Source organism: Lygodium microphyllum, chromosome 25 (genome assembly GCF_053477565.2).
Source record: "Lygodium microphyllum isolate KBCC chromosome 25, Lygodium_microphyllum_v1.1.10, whole genome shotgun sequence".
Classification (NCBI taxonomy): Eukaryota; Viridiplantae; Streptophyta; class Polypodiopsida; order Schizaeales; family Lygodiaceae; genus Lygodium; species Lygodium microphyllum.
Genome location: NC_141159.1, coordinates 86033412 through 86055990, shown reverse-complemented (window position 1 = coordinate 86055990; position 22579 = coordinate 86033412). Strand labels below are relative to the sequence as shown.

Sequence of the window (22579 nt, the reverse complement as noted above, 5' to 3'; positions counted from 1 at the left end):
GAGATCCAAATCCAACTGTGCAACCAATGCCAAAACCAATCATAAGGTAGTCATCTTGACTATAAGAGAAAATACTTCATTAAAGTTAACACTATGCTCCTGCTTAAAACCCTTAGCAACCAATCTAACCTTTCATGTTAGCTTGGGGTGTTAAGGGTATTCTTCAACTTGTATACCCACTTGCATGGCAATGCATATTTCCCACTAGGAAAGGAACCAAATCCTACGTATGTTTTTTCTACATTAAATCAAACCTAGACTACATAGCCCTCTCCTAGAGTGACTATCACATCTACGCATGGCCTCCTCATAAGTAAAGGGCTTATTAGATTCTGTCACCATAACATAGTCCATGGAGGGCATAAACCGATTAGCAAGCTGATGTCTATCTCTAGTAGATCATCTCAAAATGTGTCGTAGGGCCTATATATCCTACCCAATATCATAATCATGGGCCACTAGCACATTAGCTACAGGTTGTCTAGCTAGCTGTATGGTAACAAGAGGCCCCTCTTGAAATATCACCTTGTGCATACCTCAACTGCCTACTCAAGTTGCTTATCCAACTTGTCATGGAAAACAATATCATGGCTATGGATAACCTTTCAAGCATGTGGATCCTATAGGCAATAGCTCATCTCACTTACATCCCCACCATAACCAAGAAAGATGCATTTCATTGACTTAGAATCCAGCTTATTACATTTGTCATTGGGTATATGGCAAAAAGCCTCACATCTAAAGACTCTAAGATGCACATATGAGGGAGATTTTCTAGATCATACCTCCTTTTTGTAACCTGACAACTAATAACAATGCATGGGGATCTATTTATCAAATGTATATTAGTAGTAATTGCCTAAGCCTAAAAATATTGCAATAAGCTTATCTGACAAAGTATACTATGAACTCTTTCCTGAATGGTCCTGTTCATGTGCTTTGCAATACCATTCTGGGGTGGGGTGTACAAGGTAATCAAATGACACTTAATATCCCTCTCATCACAAAACTAGAAACATATTTGCCTCCATTGTTAGACCTTAGGTATTTTAGCCTATATCTAGTCTAGTTCTCAATTAGAGCAAGCCAACATTGAAAGGTAGATAAGAGGTCTCATTTCTGCTTAATAGGATATGCCTAGACCTTATGCTAATAATCATTAATGAATGTAACAAAGTACTTCATGCCACCCAATGACTAACAAGGCATGGGACCATGTACATCAAAATACACAAGAGCCAGAGGCTCACCCATGCACGTAATGCCAGATTTCTTATGAGAATTGTGGGTCTGCCTACCATAAAGAAAATGGTCACAAGAATCAAAACATTTGTAATCAAGAGGCGGAAGATACTACAAACGAGTAAGCATTTTCATTCCCTTTAAGGATATGTGCCCAAGGCAACAATATCATAAAGATACATGTGGTATGCCAACCACAGGCAAGACATGGTCAAGAGACCCAAATACAAATAAAGGACGTTCATCCTTGATGCTAATAATATCCAATGCCTCCCAGTCTCATAGAACTTGTCATGCTATGATAGGATTGAAATTGATCCCTATGCAAGGTAACATGAAATGAAGCCTCAGAATCAAGAAGCCAACACCGAGAATATATAAACAAAGCATCAGTCAACTGAGAAGCATCAAGAGAGGAAGCTACCAAGATGTACTCATCATTTGACTCTAGTTGCACTATATTTTATCTCTTCAATATTTACACTGGAATTATTAGGGATAATGTTGTAATTATAAGACTTTCTTGCACTTTGCCCTTGCCTTTCTCTTTGTGCTTATCATTCTGCATCTTATGACATTGCAGTTGAATATGACCCTACTTCCCATAGTAGTGACATTTTAGAGAGGATTTATGACCATGGGACTTACTATGAGACTACTTGCGAGACTAAGACCTCTGTGAGTCTCTACCACGTCGATCATTACCACTCTTACCATCATGTTTGCCCCTACTAGTCAATGCATGAGAAGTACAAGCTACACCCATATTCTTTTCGTTTATCTCCTTTGTGAGCAAAGAACCCTCAATATTCTAGAGTTTCAAGCCATCCTTAGGCGTATTAGTACACATGGTTGTACACAAATCGTCCCATGACTTGGGAAGCATTAGAAGCAAGAACAAGGGAGGTAGATTATCCTTGAACTCAATACCATGCGAAGTCAACTGGCTAAAAATCAAATGAAATTCATTTAAATGTAAGGACTTGTTAGTTCCTTCTTTCATGCAAAGTCCATAAGCTGTCTCAACCAATACATTTGTGATGCAAGACTTTGCTTATCATAAAGATTGCATATCTTTTTCCATAATTTCCATACATGATCCTTAGGTGCAACAACATTGACGTAAACTTGTTAATTTAGGGGAGAGAAAAAGAGAGAGAGAGAGAAATATGAGAAATAGATTGTTAAGCGAAATTGCTGTGCGACAGTACGGTAACTTCGATTGACAGCAAAGCTACCACGAAACGGCCTAGCATTCTCTGCCCGCGAAGCGTGCACAGAATGCTAGTTTAATTTAATGTACTGGGCGATGTCACATTTCAACGGAGGCTTTGGCCACATGACAAAGTGAGTCGCGCGAATTTGGCAATAAAGAGGCGAATCACGGCTAAAGCTTGAGCGCTCGTGTGTGGGCTGTGAGCTGCGCTCCTCTTTGACTAGTCACACATACCATACCCGGAGACATGATCATGATCATGCGTCCGGAATGGCGGCTATGGCTCTTCGCCTCGGCCATCCTATTTTGCTTCCAGGTACGTTTTTCGTCGAGTCCCCCACATACATTTTGTCGTACATTCGTTCCACGATGTCCTTTCACTATCCATACAAGCACAGTTCATTCGCGATTCTGCCAAATGGCGGACATTTCGTCAGTCTCTCACTTCTCATTTCACTAAAATGATCATGTCGTAATTGGTCGTGTTAAAAGTTATACTAGTATCATTGAGCTTCAGTCCTTCTCCTCACCACAGAGAGTGATTCAGGATTATGACTGCTTGACTGGAAAAATCTGGATATTATTTGGTGACTTTCATGGTTTGAAATCTGGACTAGGCCCATCTGTTGCAATATATTTGTCTTGGAAGGTGCACACCCAAAACTCTAACCAACACCCATTTGGAAAGAGGGATTTTCTAGAAACAAGAGAGCTACCTCTTGTTGTGCTTTAGATCATTGCAGTCCATTGCGTTGCCAAGGAAATTGCAAAGAGGGCCATTGCTTATTCCATTGCCAAGGGAAAAGAGGTTTTAAGCATAGGAAGATATGTAGTGATAAAGGAGCAATTCAAGAGAAGTGATTGATTGATGTAGAGAGTATACAAGTAGGAAGCAAAAGGCAAAGATTGATGTGAATAAGACTTTCAAAGATCTCCCACAAATTATAAAAAGGAAGAAAAATACCCGACAGTGTGATGTGACAGATGAGGTGTCATGCACTATGATGTGTCATATGTATGTGAACATAGGATTACAAAGATCTTGTGTAAGGATTAGAGTCCAAAAGAATGATATGATGTAATGTTGTGTTACATGATGACTTTGTAGTAGCAAGTGCTTGGTAGATGGGCAGAAGGTTTGGAGACTCATGTCACATGATGAGAAGAGGTTTTGAGGTAGGCATTATGAGAGGCTAACTCCACGATAGATCATGTGCTTATTCTTGGGGTTGTCATAGAGGAGGGCAGAGCACATAAAAAAAGTGGAGTATTTTGTTGCTTTGTGAATTTTGGCAAAGCGTTTGTTATTGTCCCCTCGAAGGGTAGATTGATGAGAGATTGAAGTAGTATCAGTGGAGATGCGATGGCGGATCCTTGAATACAAGAGTCAATGATGATCATGTGAGGGTTCTTGGGATAACTTTGACGTGGCACTCAACACTGTAAGGGTGAAGCAAGGTGTTGTTAAGTGCGCTTGGTGGCACTTGCTCATTGAACAAATAAAAATGCCAATTTAATGTTAAATTGTTGGATTAAAAGAAATTGTGAGGGTGCGTAGTAGAAAGGAAAGCGAATGTGGAGAGTAGAAGATTGAATGAAACACGAGAGAGAGAAGAAACAAACTAATTGATAGTTGAAAGATATATGGTTGCAACAGTTAGTCCCAACATGTAGCTCCACAAGAGTGTGGGTACTAGATTGTAGATGAAAGGTAGAGTTCGAGTGGAAGGACATAAGTGAAAGCAAGAGCAAAGCAAGAGCTATGGTGGATGGAGCAAGAGAGCAAGAGAGAGAGATACAGTATGTGGGAACTCCAATGGTCACAATGTGCAACCGGCCTTTCATTATTCAATAGTTGCCGAAAGAATAAATAATAAAGTGACAGTGATGGGCACCTGCTATCTGTAGTGTACGGGTGTGTAGGTACAATGTACTGTGAGTAAATGTGGGCAGCTAGGCATAGGCGCCTTTATCCCCAACAACCTTCCTCTCAAAGGCGAATGTGCCTTAGTGAAGAGTAAAAGAAAAGAAAAAAAAACATGTACATAGAGTACAATAGGATAAGGAAAGATAGTAGTATATGTCAATCCAATTGTGGGCAAATAGCCAAGAAAGCAAGCTCCCACTGCCAAGGATATTCGAGTAGCAATTTGAGATATATAAAATTCAACTAGTAGAGTAGCAACCAAGTACCAATGGTTGTCAAAGCACGGAGTGTTTGATGTATAGATACCTACAATCAATGCGTGTCAAGTATCCACTATTGACAACCCATTGACAATGATAAGTATTGGGTATCCAAATGCTCAAAAGCAAATCAGCCCACAAGAGTCAGTATTTGCAAAAGAATAGTATATGCATATATCAATTAAGATACTTAAGTAAGAGATTTTTACTATCTTTAAAGAACCAAGCTTTGCCAAATAAATACAAGTGTCTCCCATTGAAAGCGAATCTAGAATGCACAGTAGGCAAGCAAAGCTCAAGACATCTATATCAAAGCATCGAGGAAGCCCAAGCATATCATAAATATATCCAGGAGTGTAAGTGTCCAATGAAGCTTTAATACCCATAAGTGAGTAAGCACGAAAGCTCAAAGCAACTGATTAAAGCCCAAGTATATCAAATGTAGCTCAAATCCAAGTGCCAAAGCATGTCATAATCTTATTCGGGCCTATACATCAATGCTAGACATCACCATAGACATGTAGCATACTCGAAATACCATGTAGGCACAATAGGCATTCAAAGCATGTAGCACACTATTGTATACTTGCTACTCAAACTGTTATTACAGTAATAAACACTTCAATGACTAAGCTAATCAAACTCTAATCAGCCCAAAAGCCTTCCGGAGTATCAATGCATCATTTGGGTATTGCAAACATTTCCCATAAGCATTAGTAGAGCATAAACCAATCAAATGTTTACTATTCAAACCAAAAATGTTTTATTCTATATAAAATAGAGAACTAAAAACTACTGTATCAACTCTATGAGTACTCAGATTTGTAGCTCTCATTGTTCTCTTCATTTCTAGTTGTAGAATACCTAAATCCAATATTGTATGTAAAAGTTATGGCTAAAATATGAAAGTACTGTCAAGTTGCTATAGCTGTCCACGACTTTTGTAACATGTTTTGCATCCACTCAAAATGGATAGAATGGCTTCTTCTCAGCTCAATAAGTACTTCATAAGGCTCAACAAGGCTTAGCTAGGCCTTGGGAAGCTCCTCGATAAGCTGAGAGCAAGTTGGAAGAATTTAATGCATACCTTGGGAGGCAAAAACAATGGTTGCCATGAAACCTCGAGTTGAAGCTTCTTCATGGACTGAAGCAAATAATCAATGAATCTCCTCAAGTTTAAGCTCTAATACTAGTTGAAAGGTAGAGCTCGAGTGGAAGCACACAAGCGGAAGTAGGGAGCTATGGTGGATGGAGCAAGAGAGCAAGGTGAGAGACACAATATGTGGGAACTCTAATAGTTATAATGTGTGATTGGCATTTCCTTATTCAATATTCATCATTGAAAGAATAAAAAATAAAGTGACGGTGATGGGTGTTTGCCACTTGCAGTGTATAGGTGTGTGGGTATAGTGTATAGTGAGTAAACGTGGGTGGCTAGGCATAGGTGCCTTTACCCCCAATAGTAGAAGGGGGATAAGAGAAGAATGAGGAGGACTGACTAAATGATGGAATGATGGATGAATGAATGAGGGAAGTAGATTGTCTATAAATAGGAAAAATGATGCCACATTTGGTACACAAGTGGTGAGGCCCAAGATATGGGCTCCCAGGACAGCTTGCCTGACTGACCAAAATGGTCAAAATGCCATAAACAAGATGCATTGATGTATCCTCCATCTTAAGTATCTAAAAGATGTAAAATGATAGACATAACAATGTCAAAGCTTCTAATATCCTTGTTTGACTTAGATTGAGGTTCATGGGTAGAGATGATTATGTAGGACACATGTTTGATAACATCTTCTCTCAAATCTTGGATGTGGTAAAAGGCCAAAGAAGATGGAATAGACCCAAGGATGGTAGTAGGATTGTCAAGTCGGTGAAGTCTATCGATGAAGAATGCTAGCAAGGAGCAAGACCCCTCTCCAAATGAAAGCCTAATTCAATAGGAGGCCACCATTGGCCAACGGAAACGGAGAGGCCTTGAATGGATTACTCCAAAAAAGGAGTTTGGGGATGGGTGAGTCAAGCCGTTTACCCAATTGAGAGATGATAGTAAGGAGTAATTGGGTGTTATAACGTGCCAAAGAAGAAAAGGATGAAGAGTCATGAAAAGGGAACGTGGCGGGAATGGGATGGTGGCTTGATGACGAAGGAAAGAGGCCGTTGCAAGAAAGAAATATTGGTAGAAGATTGCAATCCTTGAAGAAGCTCCTCAAATTCCTAGGAACCCCCCTTTGAAACATAAGGGGCGAGGGAATCCGCAACCATATCACTGATACAACAATTCCAAAAGTTAACCCAGATAATCACAAATGGGCATATCAAAATGGTCCAACAGTTTGGATTAGATGCCATTGTGTGGGATTGGACAAGTCATAATGGATAGGATGGGTTTGATGAGTCCATCCATCCACCATACATGGACAACCCTAGATGTAGGGATACAAATCTCTTGTTTATGGCATGCTTCCATATAATCTTTGGGCTACTGAGATATAGGGATATTCATTCCATGCTTATAGTGCACCTATCCATTCTCCTTGGGCTACTCATACGGTGGTCTATGCCTAGTCAGTCTAGTCACACAGTGAATTCATTGTGCATACCTCATTGATGCATGGTGGATACTTTGGTTCATATACCTAAGTGTAATCCAGTCCCAATTTCTATCCTCCCTATTCACCACTTAGTACTCAGTCTGGTTCCTATGGCCAAGAATACCTTAAGTGACGAGTTGTTTTAATGGGTTGAATTTCATGACTTGATTGAATCCCATATAACAAGTGCTTGAGTGTTAGGGTCGTTGGGACCTAGTAGTTGATCTAGAGGCTATGTTTGACCCTTGACTTGCCCACCTTGATCATATCCTCCAATGGAAGGCTTGTAAATGTTGAGTTGATGCAAGGATTACTTTTCGAGTTTCACTCATAATTATAACATTTTCCTCTAGCATTCGATCATTGGGGTCATCTTATTGATTGCTATGCGGCAAAAGATTGAATCCAACATATAATCTTGATTGATAATGGGCTCAAGAGTTCTCATTTGAGGAAGGGGATGATTTGGAAGTCAAGATGGCCAAATATGGATGTTTGTTGATGTGATCCTTCATGGAAGGAGAGTCATCAACACTAAGCATCCAAAGTTTCTTCTCGAGAGATCCTATGGGCAAATGTCTTTTGATGGTACAAAGACGTAAGCTTCTTCCACACTTCTGCCACTATCTTTAACTTGTGAATATGCACTAGGACAGAATCTTGTAAGCTCATGAAAAGGAGGGATCAGGCTCGAGAGTTGAGCTGATCCCATAGGGATGCACGATCTAGTGACGTTCCCTTGTGGGGATCCTCCATGGCATGGGGTATGCCCAAAGATTGAAGGTGTCAAAGATGCATTCTACCTCACATGACTAAAGCGAATAGTTGGCACCATCTAGCCTGTCCTTTTTGGGTAAAGAAGGGAGAACGTGCAGCTCTATGTGAGGTGCCATGCTAGGCATTTTAAAGCTAGTAGAGCAAGCTTTGTGTGAAACATGGAGGGGGGGGGGGGGGGGGGGAGGGAGAGAAGGTCGCTCCGCATGATGAGATTGTACAAAAGGGCTTGGTGATCTTTGTCCTTCATGTGATAATCACCCCGCCATTAAAGGTGTGATGGGACCTCCTCGTTGAAGTCATCAAAGCCTTGGAACCGGTGATAAGAGATCTTTGTATAAGTTGCAAACACACAAAGACTTTTGCGTTTTGCTACAGGACTTAGGAGAGCCTAAATGGAGGGAAAATGGGCAAGACTTGCAAGAGAAGCGTGTGGATGTCTTGCCTTTGTTGAAAGCACCTATAAAATGCAAAAATTCTGCATGTTTTGTAGCAAACAGCAGGCTGAAATTTGAACTTTCAGTAATAGTGTGGTCTCCTCTTTGGCTGGAAACTCCATGTCCTCACGTAGGCTTTGATACCATGCGAGAGTGCAATGGAAGAGAATCATGAACATGGAGAGAAAAGGAGAATAGAAGAGACAACAGGAAGAGGAGAAATTTGCATTGAACAACGGAAGAGTCCAAGGCATTAGTAAGGAAATTGGATCAGGATGGAAAATGATGACAGCACCTGTGATGGTGATGGAGACAGTGACGGAGATGGTGACAGCGATGGAGACAGAGTGTATAGCCAATAGTCCTCGCTAGAGATGGAGAAGAACGCAGCAATTCGAATATGCGTGAACTTGCCAAAAGGAAGAATAAATCTGCTCCAAACTAGCCACTGATTTATATTGCCAAAAAGGACCAAAACTGGCCGATCAGCAGCTGGAGGCAAAAAAATCAGCTCGTGCTGAATTTGTTCGTGGATTGCTGGAGATTGGGGCGAGCCACATCCCATGTGTGTGTTCCATTTGTGGCAAGCAGCATAGAGATGTGATTTCCAACACGGCTTTGCATCGGGCAAAGGGGCCCTTGGAGCTTGTTTGACGGATATATGTGGACCGATGAGGATGGATCCCTTAAGGGGAGTTTACACTTTATGCTAATTGTTGATGATTTAGCACGATGACGTGTGTACTTCTTGAAGTTGAAGTCTGAAGCATTCTCGCACTTTAAGGATTGGTGATCTTTAAGGAGAATAGATTTGGTAGCAACAGACACTCCAATGTCTATGGACTAAAGCAGTGGCCACCGTTGTTCACATCCTTGATTGATCACCTACATCGGCCATGGCTGGAATGACACCTTTTCAAACTTACTTTGGTCAAAAGCCGGATGTGTCTTATTTCAGGGTGTTCGAGTGTGATGCCTATGTTCACATCTTGAAGAAATAGAGGGACAAGTTTGAGTCTGCTTCCAAAAGATAGGTATTTGTGGGTTATAGTTGGTAGTCACATGGATACATGCTTCATGATTTCATTTCATGGGAGGTCTATACAAGTTGCGATGTTTGGTTGGTAGAGTTTCTAGCTGCTGAGGGGTGTGTTGAGCATCCCATTCTTCAAGATCCGGGTGACAATTGGGCACCTAAGCCCATGCCTTTGGAGCCTATGCCTCTCGAGGCTTTACCATCAGTGGAGGAGATTGTTTCACCACTGAATTTACTTGTAGAGTTGACAACAAAGGAGGGGAGTTTGTCTTTAATGAGCTAGCCAAGTTTTGGGCAAATCGTGGCATTCATGAGGAGTTTGTCAACACGAACACACCTCAAGAGAATGGCATATTGAAGCGGAAGAATTGTAGTGTGATCGAGATGGCGTGGACTATGATGGAGCATCAACAGACACCCCAATTTCTATGGACTAAAGCAGTGGCCACGGCTATTCACATCCTTAATTGATCACCTACATCGGCCATGGTCAAAACTTGAATTCTTTTTTTTTGCACTACTCAGAAACAATCTCCAGGCATTAGATCTCCTGGAGCTTCTTCGTAGAACAAAAACGTGCATCGAAATAATAGCTCTTTCTCTGCTGCTCAAAACCCAAATCTAATGGCTTCGTTGGCTTCAAAAGGGAGGTAAAACCCTAGGAAACACCTGCTTAGGGATCTCCCAGATCACTTCTTCTTCCTCTTCCGATTAAGACTTTGGTCAAAAGCCGGATGTGTCTTATTTTAGGGTGTTTTGAGTGTGATACATATGTTCACATCTCGAAGAAATAGAGGGACAAGTTTGAACCTGTTTCCAAAGTATAGGTATTTGTGGGTTATACCTCATAGTCACATGGATACATGCTTCATGATCTCATTTCATGGGAGGTCTATATGAGTTGCGATGTTCGGTTTGTAGAGTTTCGAGTTGCTGAGGGGGGTGCTGAACATGCCATCCTCGGAGATCTAGGTGACGATTGGGCACCTAGGCGCGTGCCTTTGGAGCCTATGCTTGTTGAGGCTTCACCATCAGTGGAGGAGGAGATTGCTTCACCATTGGATTTACTTGTTGAGTTGGCATTGGTGGATGTTCCAGAGTCTTCATTAGAGACAGAGCAGTGAGGGGAGTATTAGCCTCCTTCTCATTGGGTTCGTGATGCAAGGATTTAGGGAGTTCTTGAGGAGTGGTAGCCGTAGGATGGCCAATGGTGATGACAGAGGGATTGGGCATACTCCATTGAGCTTGTTTGCACTAACTACTGTTTGATGTCTCATGCTATACAATATAGGGAACCCATTCCTATGAAGGAGGCTTTGTAGCCATAACATTGGAGGAAGGCTATGGAGTAGGAGTGGATGCTATTGAGTAGAATGGCACTCGGACCTTGTGTCGCTACCCGTTCATAGAAAGATGATTGGAGTCAAGTAGGTCTTCAAGACGAACTACCATAGTGACAGCATTCTGTGTAAACACAAGGCACGACTCGTTGCTAAAGGATTCATGCAATAGCTAGGAGTGGATTTTGGTAATATCTTTGCATCTATAGCTTGGATGGCTACCATTAGGGCCGTTCTTGCCTTAGTCTGCCATAAAAGATAGCCGGTTTATTAGCTTGATGTGAGGTCTGCCTTCCTTAAGGGTGAATTAAAGGAGGAGATCTATGTTGAGCACTTTGCATGCTTGGAATGAGAAGATTGATTTGTTCCTTCAAGGGAAGTTGGGGTATTTATGTTCCTTTGTTGATCCCCAGTTATATGTCTACACCTCAACTCGAGGGCTCACGTTGTTCATGCTTTATGTGGATGATCTCATTTTGACAGGTGATCATGCCCAGAAGGTCAAGCAGACAAAGGATGCCCTATATGAGATATTTGAGGCGAAGGATATGGTTTTCCTCCACATCTTTCTAGTTCATGAGATTTGGCACTCGAAGGGGAATTTTAATCTACTAGTAGAGATATGTGCAGGAGCATTTGACCACTTTTGAGATGGAGAGATGTAAGGCTATTTCTGCTCCCACGGATCTGATTTAAAAGGCTATGGCCCACGGAGATTCACAGCTGATGCTACGTGATACAGATGATTGATTGAGTCATTGATATGGCTTCTAAATACTCCGATTGATTTGTGTTTTCATGTAGGTTTTCTTGTAGGGTTCGTTAGTGAACCCAAGTTGGTTCATTGAAAGGCTGCAATGAGGATTCTATGGTTCCCAAGGGTGACCCCTGACCAAGGTATTTATTATCTAGTAGGTATAGGAGATTAAGTCTTTGTTCTATAGAGTTGGATGGATTCAAACTGGATGTTGACCATGGTCCATAGGTAGTCAACAACAGGATACTGCTTCACTTCAAGTGCAGGTGCCATCTCTTGGAGTAGTAAGAAGCAACCCATAGTTACCCTATCATCTACAAAGGTGGTGTGTAGAGTGGCATCTTCTACCACATGTGAGATAGTGTGGCTTTAGAGGTTGTTAGGAGAGCTTGGTTATCCTTAGACAAGTCTTATTACACTTCATTGTGACAATGAGAGTTGCATTGCTTTGGCACAGAATTCAACATTCCATGCAAGGTCAAAGTACATTAGGATATAGTACCATTTCATTTGGGAGAAGATCTTGGATGAGACTATTGATGTGGTGTATTGCAAGATGGAGGGTAACTTGGCAAGAGTTGTTTACGAAGGCTCTTTTTCAGCCTTATGCTGTGTCTAGGATTTGAGAGGGGGTGTTAGAGATTCAATCATCCCCTAGACGGGCACAAGCAGTGTACTGTTGTATAGTTAGTACTCTTGAGCATATTCACACATTTCTTGGATTAGATTGGACAATTCCATGCATTTGTTAGTTGATTTCCAGCAGTTCTGGGCAGTTGGGCAGGCCATACAGGCTGAGTAGGATGCCACGTGGCATGCAAAATATTTAGGTATCATTTTTTTACATTTTAATTGCCTTTTATTGCTGCAATAATTTTACACAATAGTCGGCCAGTTTTTACTAGTTGGTCTGGTCATTTCCCCCAAATTTTTGGCCTATATATTGGCTGGCTTGCTTTTCACTTTTTTAAAAGGTGGAGAGAGATCCTCGGCGGAGATACACTTGACAGCCCGTTGTACATATCGACCTTTTGCATTTCAGCGTTCATTCACTACAAATTTCTGTATTTTGTTGTCTCTTTCTTGCACCCTCTTCTCTCCTTGCTCATTTTCTTTCATTTTGGTCATATGCTTCAGCATTCATTGCATTTGACACCCTCATAAAATTAGACCAAATAGTATAGTTGGACCCGTTAAAACAAGTCTTGTCAGTGAATGCATGCTTGCCAACACGGAGGAAGAACTTTGAGGTGTCAAGTAAGATGGATAAGGGGAATAGAAGGGAGGATATGGTGGGTAGGTAGAAATGTGGATTAGGGTTTCAATAAGGTGCGGATGGAGAGGCATTGGAAATTGATAAACCTGACCAATTGTTGACTGTGGCACTAGAATATAACCAGAAGATCCACTAGGAATAGCCATTTGGGATAGTAACTAATTCACACTTGGAAATAGATGTGCTTGGGAGGGTATCCCATGTGAAGAGAATCCTGATGTAACGTGCCTGCTCCTTAGATCGCGGGACACGTCTTAGCAGTCCATCGAGATATATATCTAGAAGACGCCTCCCGGCACTCCCAAGGAATGACACGGGGTTTGCCAACTACGGTCTCCTGAGTCTGCTGTGCAACGGAACTAATCCGGCCGTTCCTACTAGGATCAACCTGAAGTCCAGGTTCCTAGTCAACATTTTTTAAGGTCATAGACCGACTTTTTCCTAACATTTCCTGTAACATCTCCTTTAAGGAAAGCTCTCGGCTAATCGAGACCACCCTTTTGTAGGATAGACCATTGGTCACATCCACCACGCTTCCCTCGAGGATTGTTTTAGTTATCTAATTACCTACCACGTTATGTTTGACACATAAAAGCAGTTTCCTTAATTACCCTGTTAGTCATAGGTTCCTTTACGTAATTTAGGCCACAGACACGAAGACAGGTTAAAACAAGATCAAACACTTCCTTAACTTATCTTCGGATTAATGTGTGTCTCCTGCCCATACAGGAGAATTAAGTGCTCCTTTCTGCCTCCGTAGAAAAATCCTTCCGTCTTCCGGCAATAAAACCCGAAGGTTTATCCTTCCAAGATTCCGCCTTGTAACTAGTATCAAGGCCTCGAGATAGTAACTAATTCACACTTGGAAATAGATGTGCTTGGGAGGGTATCCCGAATAGCCATTTGGGATAGTAACTAATTCCGAATTAGTTACTATCCTGAATAGTAACTAATTCGGAATTAGTTACTATCTCGAATTAGCCATTTGGGATAGTAACTAATTCACACTTGGAAATAGATGTGCTTGGGAGAGTATCCCATGTGAAGAGAATCCTGATGTATCGTGCCCGCTCCTCAAATCGCGGGACACGTCTTAGTAGTCCATCGAGAGAGATATCTAGAAGATGCCTCCCGGCACTCCCAAGGAATGACACGGGGTTTGCCAACTACGGTCTCCTGAGTTTGCCCCGCAATGGAACTAATCCAGCTGTTCCCACTAGGATCGACCTAAAGTCCGGGTTCCTAGTCAACATTGTCTAAGGTCATGGACCGACTTTTTCCTAACATTTCATGTAACATCTCCTTTAAGGAAAGCTCTCGGCTAACCGAGACCACCCTTCTGTAGGATAGACCATTGGTCACATCCACTACGCTTCCCTCGAGGGTTGTTTTAGTTATCTAATTACCTACCACGTTATGTTTGACACATAAAAGCAGTTTCCTTAATTACCCCGTTAGTCATAGGTTCCTTTACGTAATTTAGGCCACAGACACAAAGACAGGTTAAAACAAGATCAAACACTTCCTTAACTTATCTTCGGATTAATATGTGTCTCCTGCCCATACAGGAGATTAAGTGCTCATTTCTGCCTCCGTAGAAAAATCCTTCCGTCTTCCGGCAATAAAACCCGAAGGTTTATCCTTCCAAGATTCCGCCTTGTAACTAGTATCAAGGCCTCGAGATCCCATCCCGAGTCACATAGAACACTTGTGTAGGGTCCGGAGGCATTGGGATTTACGGCCAAAGCCCCCACTGGCATCCAAGCGTCCTCCTACGCCAAGTGATTTCCACGGAGAGAACATTCCCGGCGCGGACTCATAACCCCCTTGGTTAGGGTTTGGCGGTTCACGGGGGGTAGCTAGCGCCATCCTTTCTTAAATATCCCTTTAGGAAATCAACTATAGTTGAAGCAACCAGCATAGTAACAATTGCTAGGGAAAACAACCCTTTCATTTCCATGGCAATCAGTCATCTCAAACCCGGCCAAAACACTCCCCACTTGGGTTAACATCCAAAACCACATTAATAAACAATTGAATGCACAACCTCTTACTTCAAGGCATCGCAATCCCATTGCATGCGCAATCAGAATTTTAACTGGATGTATCAAAACACTTGCTTAAGGGATTTACAACCTTTTCAATCCGCCAAGCATAACTTGGGTCAACAATCCATTTAGGGTTAGGTCACCAGCTTCAACTAAGCTAGGAGCGTATCCATTTGCGATAATCCACAGCAAGAACGATAAAACAATTTGCAAGCAATTATACTTATTCCTAACGCACCGAATCACATGTGACTTGTGTCAATGAAGGTCTAGGGTTTTGTCTAAAGATGCAAGTGTATCTCATGAACAGAAATTAACATTTCATGTGTTTTTTTTAACCATGATTGCGAAACATGAATTCTAAATGACTATTCATGCACTGATCTGGTTAAAAAGCTGTCATTTTATGTGAAGTAAGGCGATAACCTTATCATTTTATGTGTGTAAAAGCTATCATTTCGTGCCTAAAATCTTGTGCGAATTCCAACTCTGCCGTTTCGCCCATGCAACTTAGTTCCTAGAGTAAACAAAACCCTACGTACAACATCAATCCTTTCATCCCTTCCCCAAGAAATAATTCCTAAATTAATTTTTAATGCTTAGAATCTGGGCTTGATTCATGTGTGTTGCGTTGGTTGCTCCGCTCGCCCCCCCAACATTACCGGTGGCTTGGACGCCTACGCTTCCCGCGACTTTCTTCTTAGGAGCCATTTTCCTCATGGAGATTGGGCAGTCCGGACCTTACGGTTTCGGTTTGACACGTTCGGTTGGGAAAGACCGCTGGATGGGTTTCGTTGCCGAGAGAGTGATTTAGGTGACTTGTGGCGGTTACTCTCTTTCTCTCTCTTCTTCTTCTTTTTCTCCTCTCCTCCTTTCTTTCTTCCTCTCTTCTTCTTCTATTCTCCTACTCTCTTCTTCTTCTTTCTTACTCTCCTACTCTCTCTCCCTCTCCTTCTCTTCTTCTCCTTTCCTCTACTCTCTCTCTCTCTCCTTCTCTTCTTTTCCTTCTCTCTTATTTTTCTACTCTCTCTCCTCTCTTTTCCTTCTCTCTTATCTCTCTACTCTCTCTCCTCTTCTCTCTTCTCTTCTTCTACTACTCTCCCCTTCTTCTCTTCTCTTTCTCTCCTTTTTCTATCTTCTATTCTTCTTCTCTCTTCTCTCTCTTCTTCTCTTCTTCTCTCTTTCTCCTTCTCTCTTCTCTCCTTCTCCCTCTCCTCTTCTCCTTCTCCTTCTCTTCTCTCTCCCTCTCTCCCTCCTCCTCCTCCTCCTCTCCCTTCTTCTCTCTTCTCCCTCACTTCTTCTCTCTTCTCTACTTCTCTCTCCCTCTTCTTCTCCTTCTTCACCTTCTCTCTCTCCCTCTTCTTCTCCTACTTCTCTTCTCTCTCCCTCTTCCCCTCCTTCTCCTCCTCCTCCTTCTCTCCCTTCTCCTCTTTTCTCCCTCCTCACTTCTCTCTTCTCTCCTTCTCTCTCTCCCTCTTCTTCTCCTTCACCTTCTCTCTCTCCCTCTTATTCTCCTTCTACTCTTCTCTCTCCCTCTTCCCCTCCTCCTCCTCCTCCTCCTTTTCTCCCTTCTCCTCTTTTCTCCCTCTTCACCTTCCTTCTCGCTGAAAAAGGGCTACTTGATTGAATTAAGCAGGGGGGCGCTGCGTTTGTACGCCAGGGAGGAGGGCCGCCTGCTGGAATCCATGGGGGGGGGATGTGCTGATGTCACGGCAACAGGGGGGTGTTGCACAGACGATGGAGGGGGGGGCCGGTGCCCTGTGCGAGGGAGGAGGGGGAGGTTTTATAGGGGGGCCGCTGCCACTTGTGGCCTGCATGCCCCCCAGCTCCCACACGTCACCCCCCCTCTCTCTCTCTCTCTTCCCGCCATGCCATGGCAGGGAGGGGGAGAGAAAAAATTTGGGGGGGGGGGGGGGGACTGTTCCTATGGGGGAGCACGGGGGTCACGGGGGGGGGGGGGGGGGGAGGAGACATTACACCTGAAAGTGTGTGAGGTGGAGGAGGAGCCTTCCCCATTGGTGCATTTGCACCACTTGAATGTGGTAACATAGAGGTCCTAAGTGGAAAGGATATGCCTAAGTTTGTAGAATCCCCCTAGTGTGGTGTGAGATTGGACATGTGGTGTAGTGAAAGGTGATATAAATGCATGTGTGAGATGCAATGGAAGAAAAGGTGGGATGCGTGGGATTGGAAATTGAGGTGTAGATGGAATGGAAATCCATTTTCAAGAAAGTGAAAATTAGATGATGGTGTTTGAAATGATGATGCATCAACTTCATTTTGACTTTGAGAAACAAAACCCAAAAGAAAAAATGGAAGAAGGGGGATCACCTGATTTTCTAAATATGCAGCTCTTCTTGTTTTAAGATACAAAAACAAGTCCTCTTCGGGACTTGAAATTTAATGATCATTTTGAAGATTTTTCTTTCTTCTTCACCATTACCAATATCTTGCATGGAAGTAGAAACAAGTGTTGAAACATAAGTAAAAAGCATGTGTACTTGGCACTAGAGTAGATGGAGAAGAAGAAAGGGTAGGTTTGTACTACGTGCCAGTTTCTTTGATAGAATTGTGAGAGTGCGCAACGGAAGAAGAAACACGAAACACAGAGGGGAAAAGAGAGAGAGAAAGCAGAAAATCAAGGAAGAAAATCTGCAATGACTGTAATGAATGCTGAATACAAAACTGTGGACTGATCAGTCCTTGCACGCAGCCCGAAGCGTCAGTGAGGGCACCAGATCAGGCTGGAGATAATGGCAGTACCATTGTCGGAGTGGGAACGGAGGAGTGTGTGCTAGAATCTGCAGAAGAAGTGAAGAAGACTGACAAGGGGGCAGCTATAAATAGTCCCCCCCATCATCAAAATTGGCCGACTTGCGAGGAATTGGCTGACCTGCCCCAAATATGGGTCGATTGCTCACAAAAGGGCCATTTTGGGCTGAGTACCACCCTCAAACGAACACAAGAAATGTCAGAGCTCCTCTGTCTCCTGCCAGACTTTGATAGGAGCTCACAACCACGAGATGACAGACTGGCAATGAAAGAAGACAAGCTAGCACCCCCTCTGAGATCCTGGGAGAGTCTGAAGACCTAACAACCGAATGTGATGAAGCAAAGACGCTTGAGGCAAAGGCTTCGTGAAGAGATCAGCTGCATCATTCGCCGTGGGACAGTAGGCCACCGCCAGCTCTGAATCCACAATCCACTCTCGAATGTAGTGGTACTGAACCTCAATGTGCTTCGTACGAGCATGAAACACCGGGTTCCTCGCAAGAGCAAGGGCACTCTGGTTGTCCATGCGTAGCTCCGTAGATCCGGATTGTGGCAAGCCAATCTCCGGCAACATTCGACGGAGCCAAACTGCCTCCATAGCGGTCGAACATAAGGCCCAATACTCAGCCTCTGTAGAGGAAAGTGCCACAATAGGCTGCTTCTTGCTGCTCCAAGAGACAGCACTAGAGCCAAGGGTAAAAGCATAACTTGTAGTGGATTGTCTCGAATCCACATCACCTGCCCAATCAGAATCACTCCATCTAGAAAGAGTGACCCCCTCTCCATACATGATCCCATAGGATTGAGTCCCTTGCAAATACCGAAGGACACGCAAGGCTGCCCTCTTGTGATCCTGTGTAGGAGTCTTCATAAAAGAAGATAACAATGCCACCGCAAAAGAAATATCCGACTGAGTATAAATAAGCGAGATGAGAGAGCCAACGAGGCACCTGCAAGGGGTAGCATCTATAAGGAGAACTCCATTTGCCACAAGCTTGGACTTAGGGTCCATGGAGCTTGAAATAGGCCGACACTCGGCCATACGAAACTTCGAAAGAAGCTTGGAGATGTACCTGTGCTGTGAGATAAAGATGCCCTGTGCCATCTGATAAATCTCCAATCCAAGAAAGAAGTGAAGGATCCCTACATCCGTCATGTCAAACTCCTGACGTAGAATAGACCGAGTGTGATCCACCTCCTGAGTGACGCTCCCCGTAATGATAAGATCATCCACATACAAGATCAGTAAAACACAAAGGTCACCCGCAACTTGAAAGTAGAGGTTGGGGTCATGCTTGGAGCGCTGAAAACCACTTTGCAGAAAGAAGCGGTCAATCCTTTGGTACCAAGCACCAGGAGCCTGCTTCAGGCCATAAAGAGCCTTCCACAACTTGTAGACATGATCCTCCTTTCCCTGCACAAGAAAACCTGGAGGCTGTGAAACATAGATCTCCTCCTCAAGGACGCCATTGAGGAAAGCTGACTTGACGCCCATTTGGTAAACAGGTCAATGGTGGTGAGCTGCAAGAGCCAAAATAACTCGAATGGTAGACATCCGAGCTGTAGGAGCAAAGGTCTCAAAGTAATCCAATCGTGCCCGTTGTGCAAAACCCTTGGCAACAAGCCTATCTTTATACTTGTCCAAGGAACCATCCGCTAGATACTTGGTCTTAAAGACCCATTTCACACCTATCACCTTTCGCTTCTCGAGACGCGGTACAAGCTCCCAAGTATGATTTCGCTCAATGGAATTGAGCTCTGTCTGCATAGCCTATCTCCAAACATCTTGTGCAAGAGCCTCCTCAAGAGTAGAAGGCTTGGAATCCTGAAGAATTTGACATAAGAGCATAGTTCACACAGAGTGAACTATCCCGCTAGGCCTGTAATCAGGCTGATCTGCGTGGACCTATAGAAGGAGTAGGAAAGTAAGTAACACCTGAATCCTACATGAGCCGGCAATACCACAAAGGAATCCTAAGAGACTCCTCTTGTTGCGAGGGAGAGACCGAGGAGCCTTTGGAACCTGCAAAGCACCTGTCTGGGAAAGAGACTCCCTCTCACCAAGGGAAGGTAGATCTCTCCTCATCTGAAGAAGGCTCCCTATGGGATGGCTGTGTGTCCCTAGAAGACTCCTGAGGGGAGGTGGAAGGGGTGGAAGTACTCGAAGAAAGAGGAGGAAGAGGAGGGGGAGGAGCCGATGACGAAGAAAGGGTGCTAAGAGGCGATCTGGAAGGAAAAGAAGGGAGAGAAGCTGGGGGAAGGTCAATCGATGATGAAGAATCACCTGGAAGAGAGCCATCAATCGGGTCCTCGAAGGCCGCAGCCTCATCGAAGATTACATCCCTGCTTACCTCAATTTTCCGTGTCGTCAGGTCGTAGAGCCGATATTCCTTCGTGGTTGTGCTATAGCCCACGAAGATAAGTTGTCTCAATTTAGAGTCGAGCTTTGTCTTCCTCTTCTTCTTGTCCACATGGACAAAAGCATCACATCCAAAGATGCGAAAGTGAGACACGGAAGGCTTCTTTTCAAAGAAAGCCTCATAAGGAGTCATGTCTGGCAATGCCGAAGTTGGAGAGCGGTTGCGTATATACACCACCGTAGCCACTGCCTCACCCCAAAGGGTATGAGGAAGACTCTGATGCTCCAGCATAGATTGGGCCATCTCCACCATGGTCTGATTTGCATGCTCCACCACACCATTCTCCGATGGTGTATTCAGATGGGAATACTCCACCTGAATACCATGATCCTTGTAAAACTGAGAAAAGAGGTGAGAAGTGAACTCACTACCATGATCAGCTCGAATGCCACAAACTTTGGAAGTAGTTTGTGTCTCCACAAACACTTTCCACTTGCAGAAACGGGAGTACGCCTCGGTCTTGTACTCCAAGAAGTAAGGCCACACATAACGATTGAAGTCATCCACAATCAACATCAGATACTTGGCCTTCCCTAGGGAGGCTGTGCCCATAGGTCGGCAAAGGTCGGTGTGAACCAACTCAGGCGGTGAAGAAGTCTGCTTGGAAGCAACTTGCGGGTGAGGTTGCTTGTGCTGCTTGCCTCTCAAGCAGCTGGGGCATAAAGTGTGAAGAGGAGGGAAATTTGGAAGTCCCTCCACCATCTTCCTCTGGGAAGCCAACCTAATCGCATCAAGATTGAGATGCCCATAACGAGCATGCCAAAGCAGCCCAAGCTCATGGGAAGCCCTTGCAGCCAAGGCTGTGAGCTTGTGAAGCCCACCCTCCTGTGTACCTGTCCAAAGAGCATCACCTATAGAAGCATCCTCCACTGTGATGGCATCTTAGGTAAAAATGACTTGGGTACCTAGCTGAGTAAGACCATGTACAGACAAGAGGTTAAAACCCAAATCAAGTACATAAAGAACTTTGGCGGAAGAAGACCGCCTGTTTGAGAACATAGGTAAAGTCCACATGCCTCGAACAAGAACTGTGGAGTTGTCACCAATGGTGACAGTGCCCCCTCTAGAACAAATGTCATGAAGCCAATCTTTCCTGAAGGTCATGTGAGAAGATGCTTCGCCATCCACGAGCCAAGGTTTCTCCCGTTGAGTGGTAGAAGCTAGGGCTGTATCCTCCTCAACAAAGAGATGCACAAAAGCAGATTCTGTCATGGCGGGGGCCGCCTTCAAGTCCTTCTCCTTAGGCTTCAGATGAGGGTACTTCTGCCAATACTTCTCCTCGGGATGAGTGCCCTTCCCATAGTGTGGGCACTTGGGCTTCTTCTCCTTCGCATCCTTCTTGTCCTTAGCCTTCTCCTTCTGCTGCTGCTTCTTCTTCCCGCCACTGGTACCTGTAGTAAAAGCCTTGGTGGAGCCAAAGCCATTGGCACCCACCTCTCTGAGACGCTCGTCATGCTCCAAGACAAGCGAGGAAAGCTCCTCCCATAAGAGTTTCTCGCGGGTCCTCAAGGTGATGAGGTTGGTATAGAAGACATCAAACTGGGGTGAGGGCAGCTGAGTCAAGAGAATCATCGCCATATCCTCAGAAGAGATCACCCAATCTAGAGAGGCAAGCTCACCTCTCATATCCTCCGTCTTCGTGATGTGCTCCTTCATAGAAGAAGAATCATCAAGACTGAGCCTCTACAATTTCTTCTCCAAAGAGATATTGTGAGCAAACGTCTTATGCTAGTACAAAGACACAAGCTTCTTCCACACTTCCGCCGCAGTCTTCAACCCGTGAACATGAACAAGAATAGAGTCATGAAGACTCATAAAGAGAAAGGAACGGGCTCGTGAGTTGAGCTGACCCCACAAGGCTGCACGCTCCAGAGAAGCCCCATCAGAAGGATCCACCGGGGGACGATTGATGGGTGAAGAAACCAGCTCCCATAGGTTGAATGTGTTGAGGATGCACTCCACCTTGCACGAGCAGAGGGAAAAGTTGGAACCATCCAACTTGTCTTTCTTCAGAAAGGAAGGGAGTATGGGCACTTGTATTGAGGGAATCAAGGAAGGCATATGGACATCTGAACCAGTCTTCGCTGATGGAACCTTCACGGTAGATGGAACTCTCTGAGATGCATGGACTGAAGAAGGATGGGTACGAGGAGACTCCTCCCGTCATCGAAACTCCTGATAATCCCGTCTCCGCTCAGAGGAATGATGAGAAAGAAGCTCATCCTCTGAGTCATCAAAGCTTGAAAACTGGTAAGACATCTTCCGAATTTGCAAACACCAAAGAATTTGCAACAAACAGTCACAATGAAGCCGCCAATGCCTGAAAGACACAGGAAGTACTGTCGCCTGCCAGAAGAAGAGGTGGATGATGTCGCTTGGTTGCTAGAAAAGAACGCCTCCACTCCATATGCCAGAAAAGGGTGCGTTTGATACAAACGTGGGTTGTGGACTCCTTGAAGACTGTCACCTGGCTC

The 22579-nt window shown here is 43.9% G+C and overlaps 1 protein-coding gene across 2 annotated transcripts in view; it reads left to right on the top strand.

Annotated features, from left to right (window-relative positions):
• The first annotated feature begins 2550 nt into the window (after positions 1-2550).
• The window catches only part of LOC148014452 (uncharacterized), a 111701-nt gene continuing 91672 nt past the window's right edge, over positions 2551-22579 (top strand). The window contains exon 1 of one of the 2 annotated variants that reach the window (XM_087667142.1): positions 2551-2774. In XM_087667142.1, the coding sequence (XP_087523268.1) occupies positions 2706-2774 (69 nt within the window). In that variant the 5' untranslated portion in view covers positions 2551-2705. The remainder of the gene's footprint in view (positions 2775-22579) is intronic. The other variant, XM_087667141.1, reaches the window with a different exon arrangement.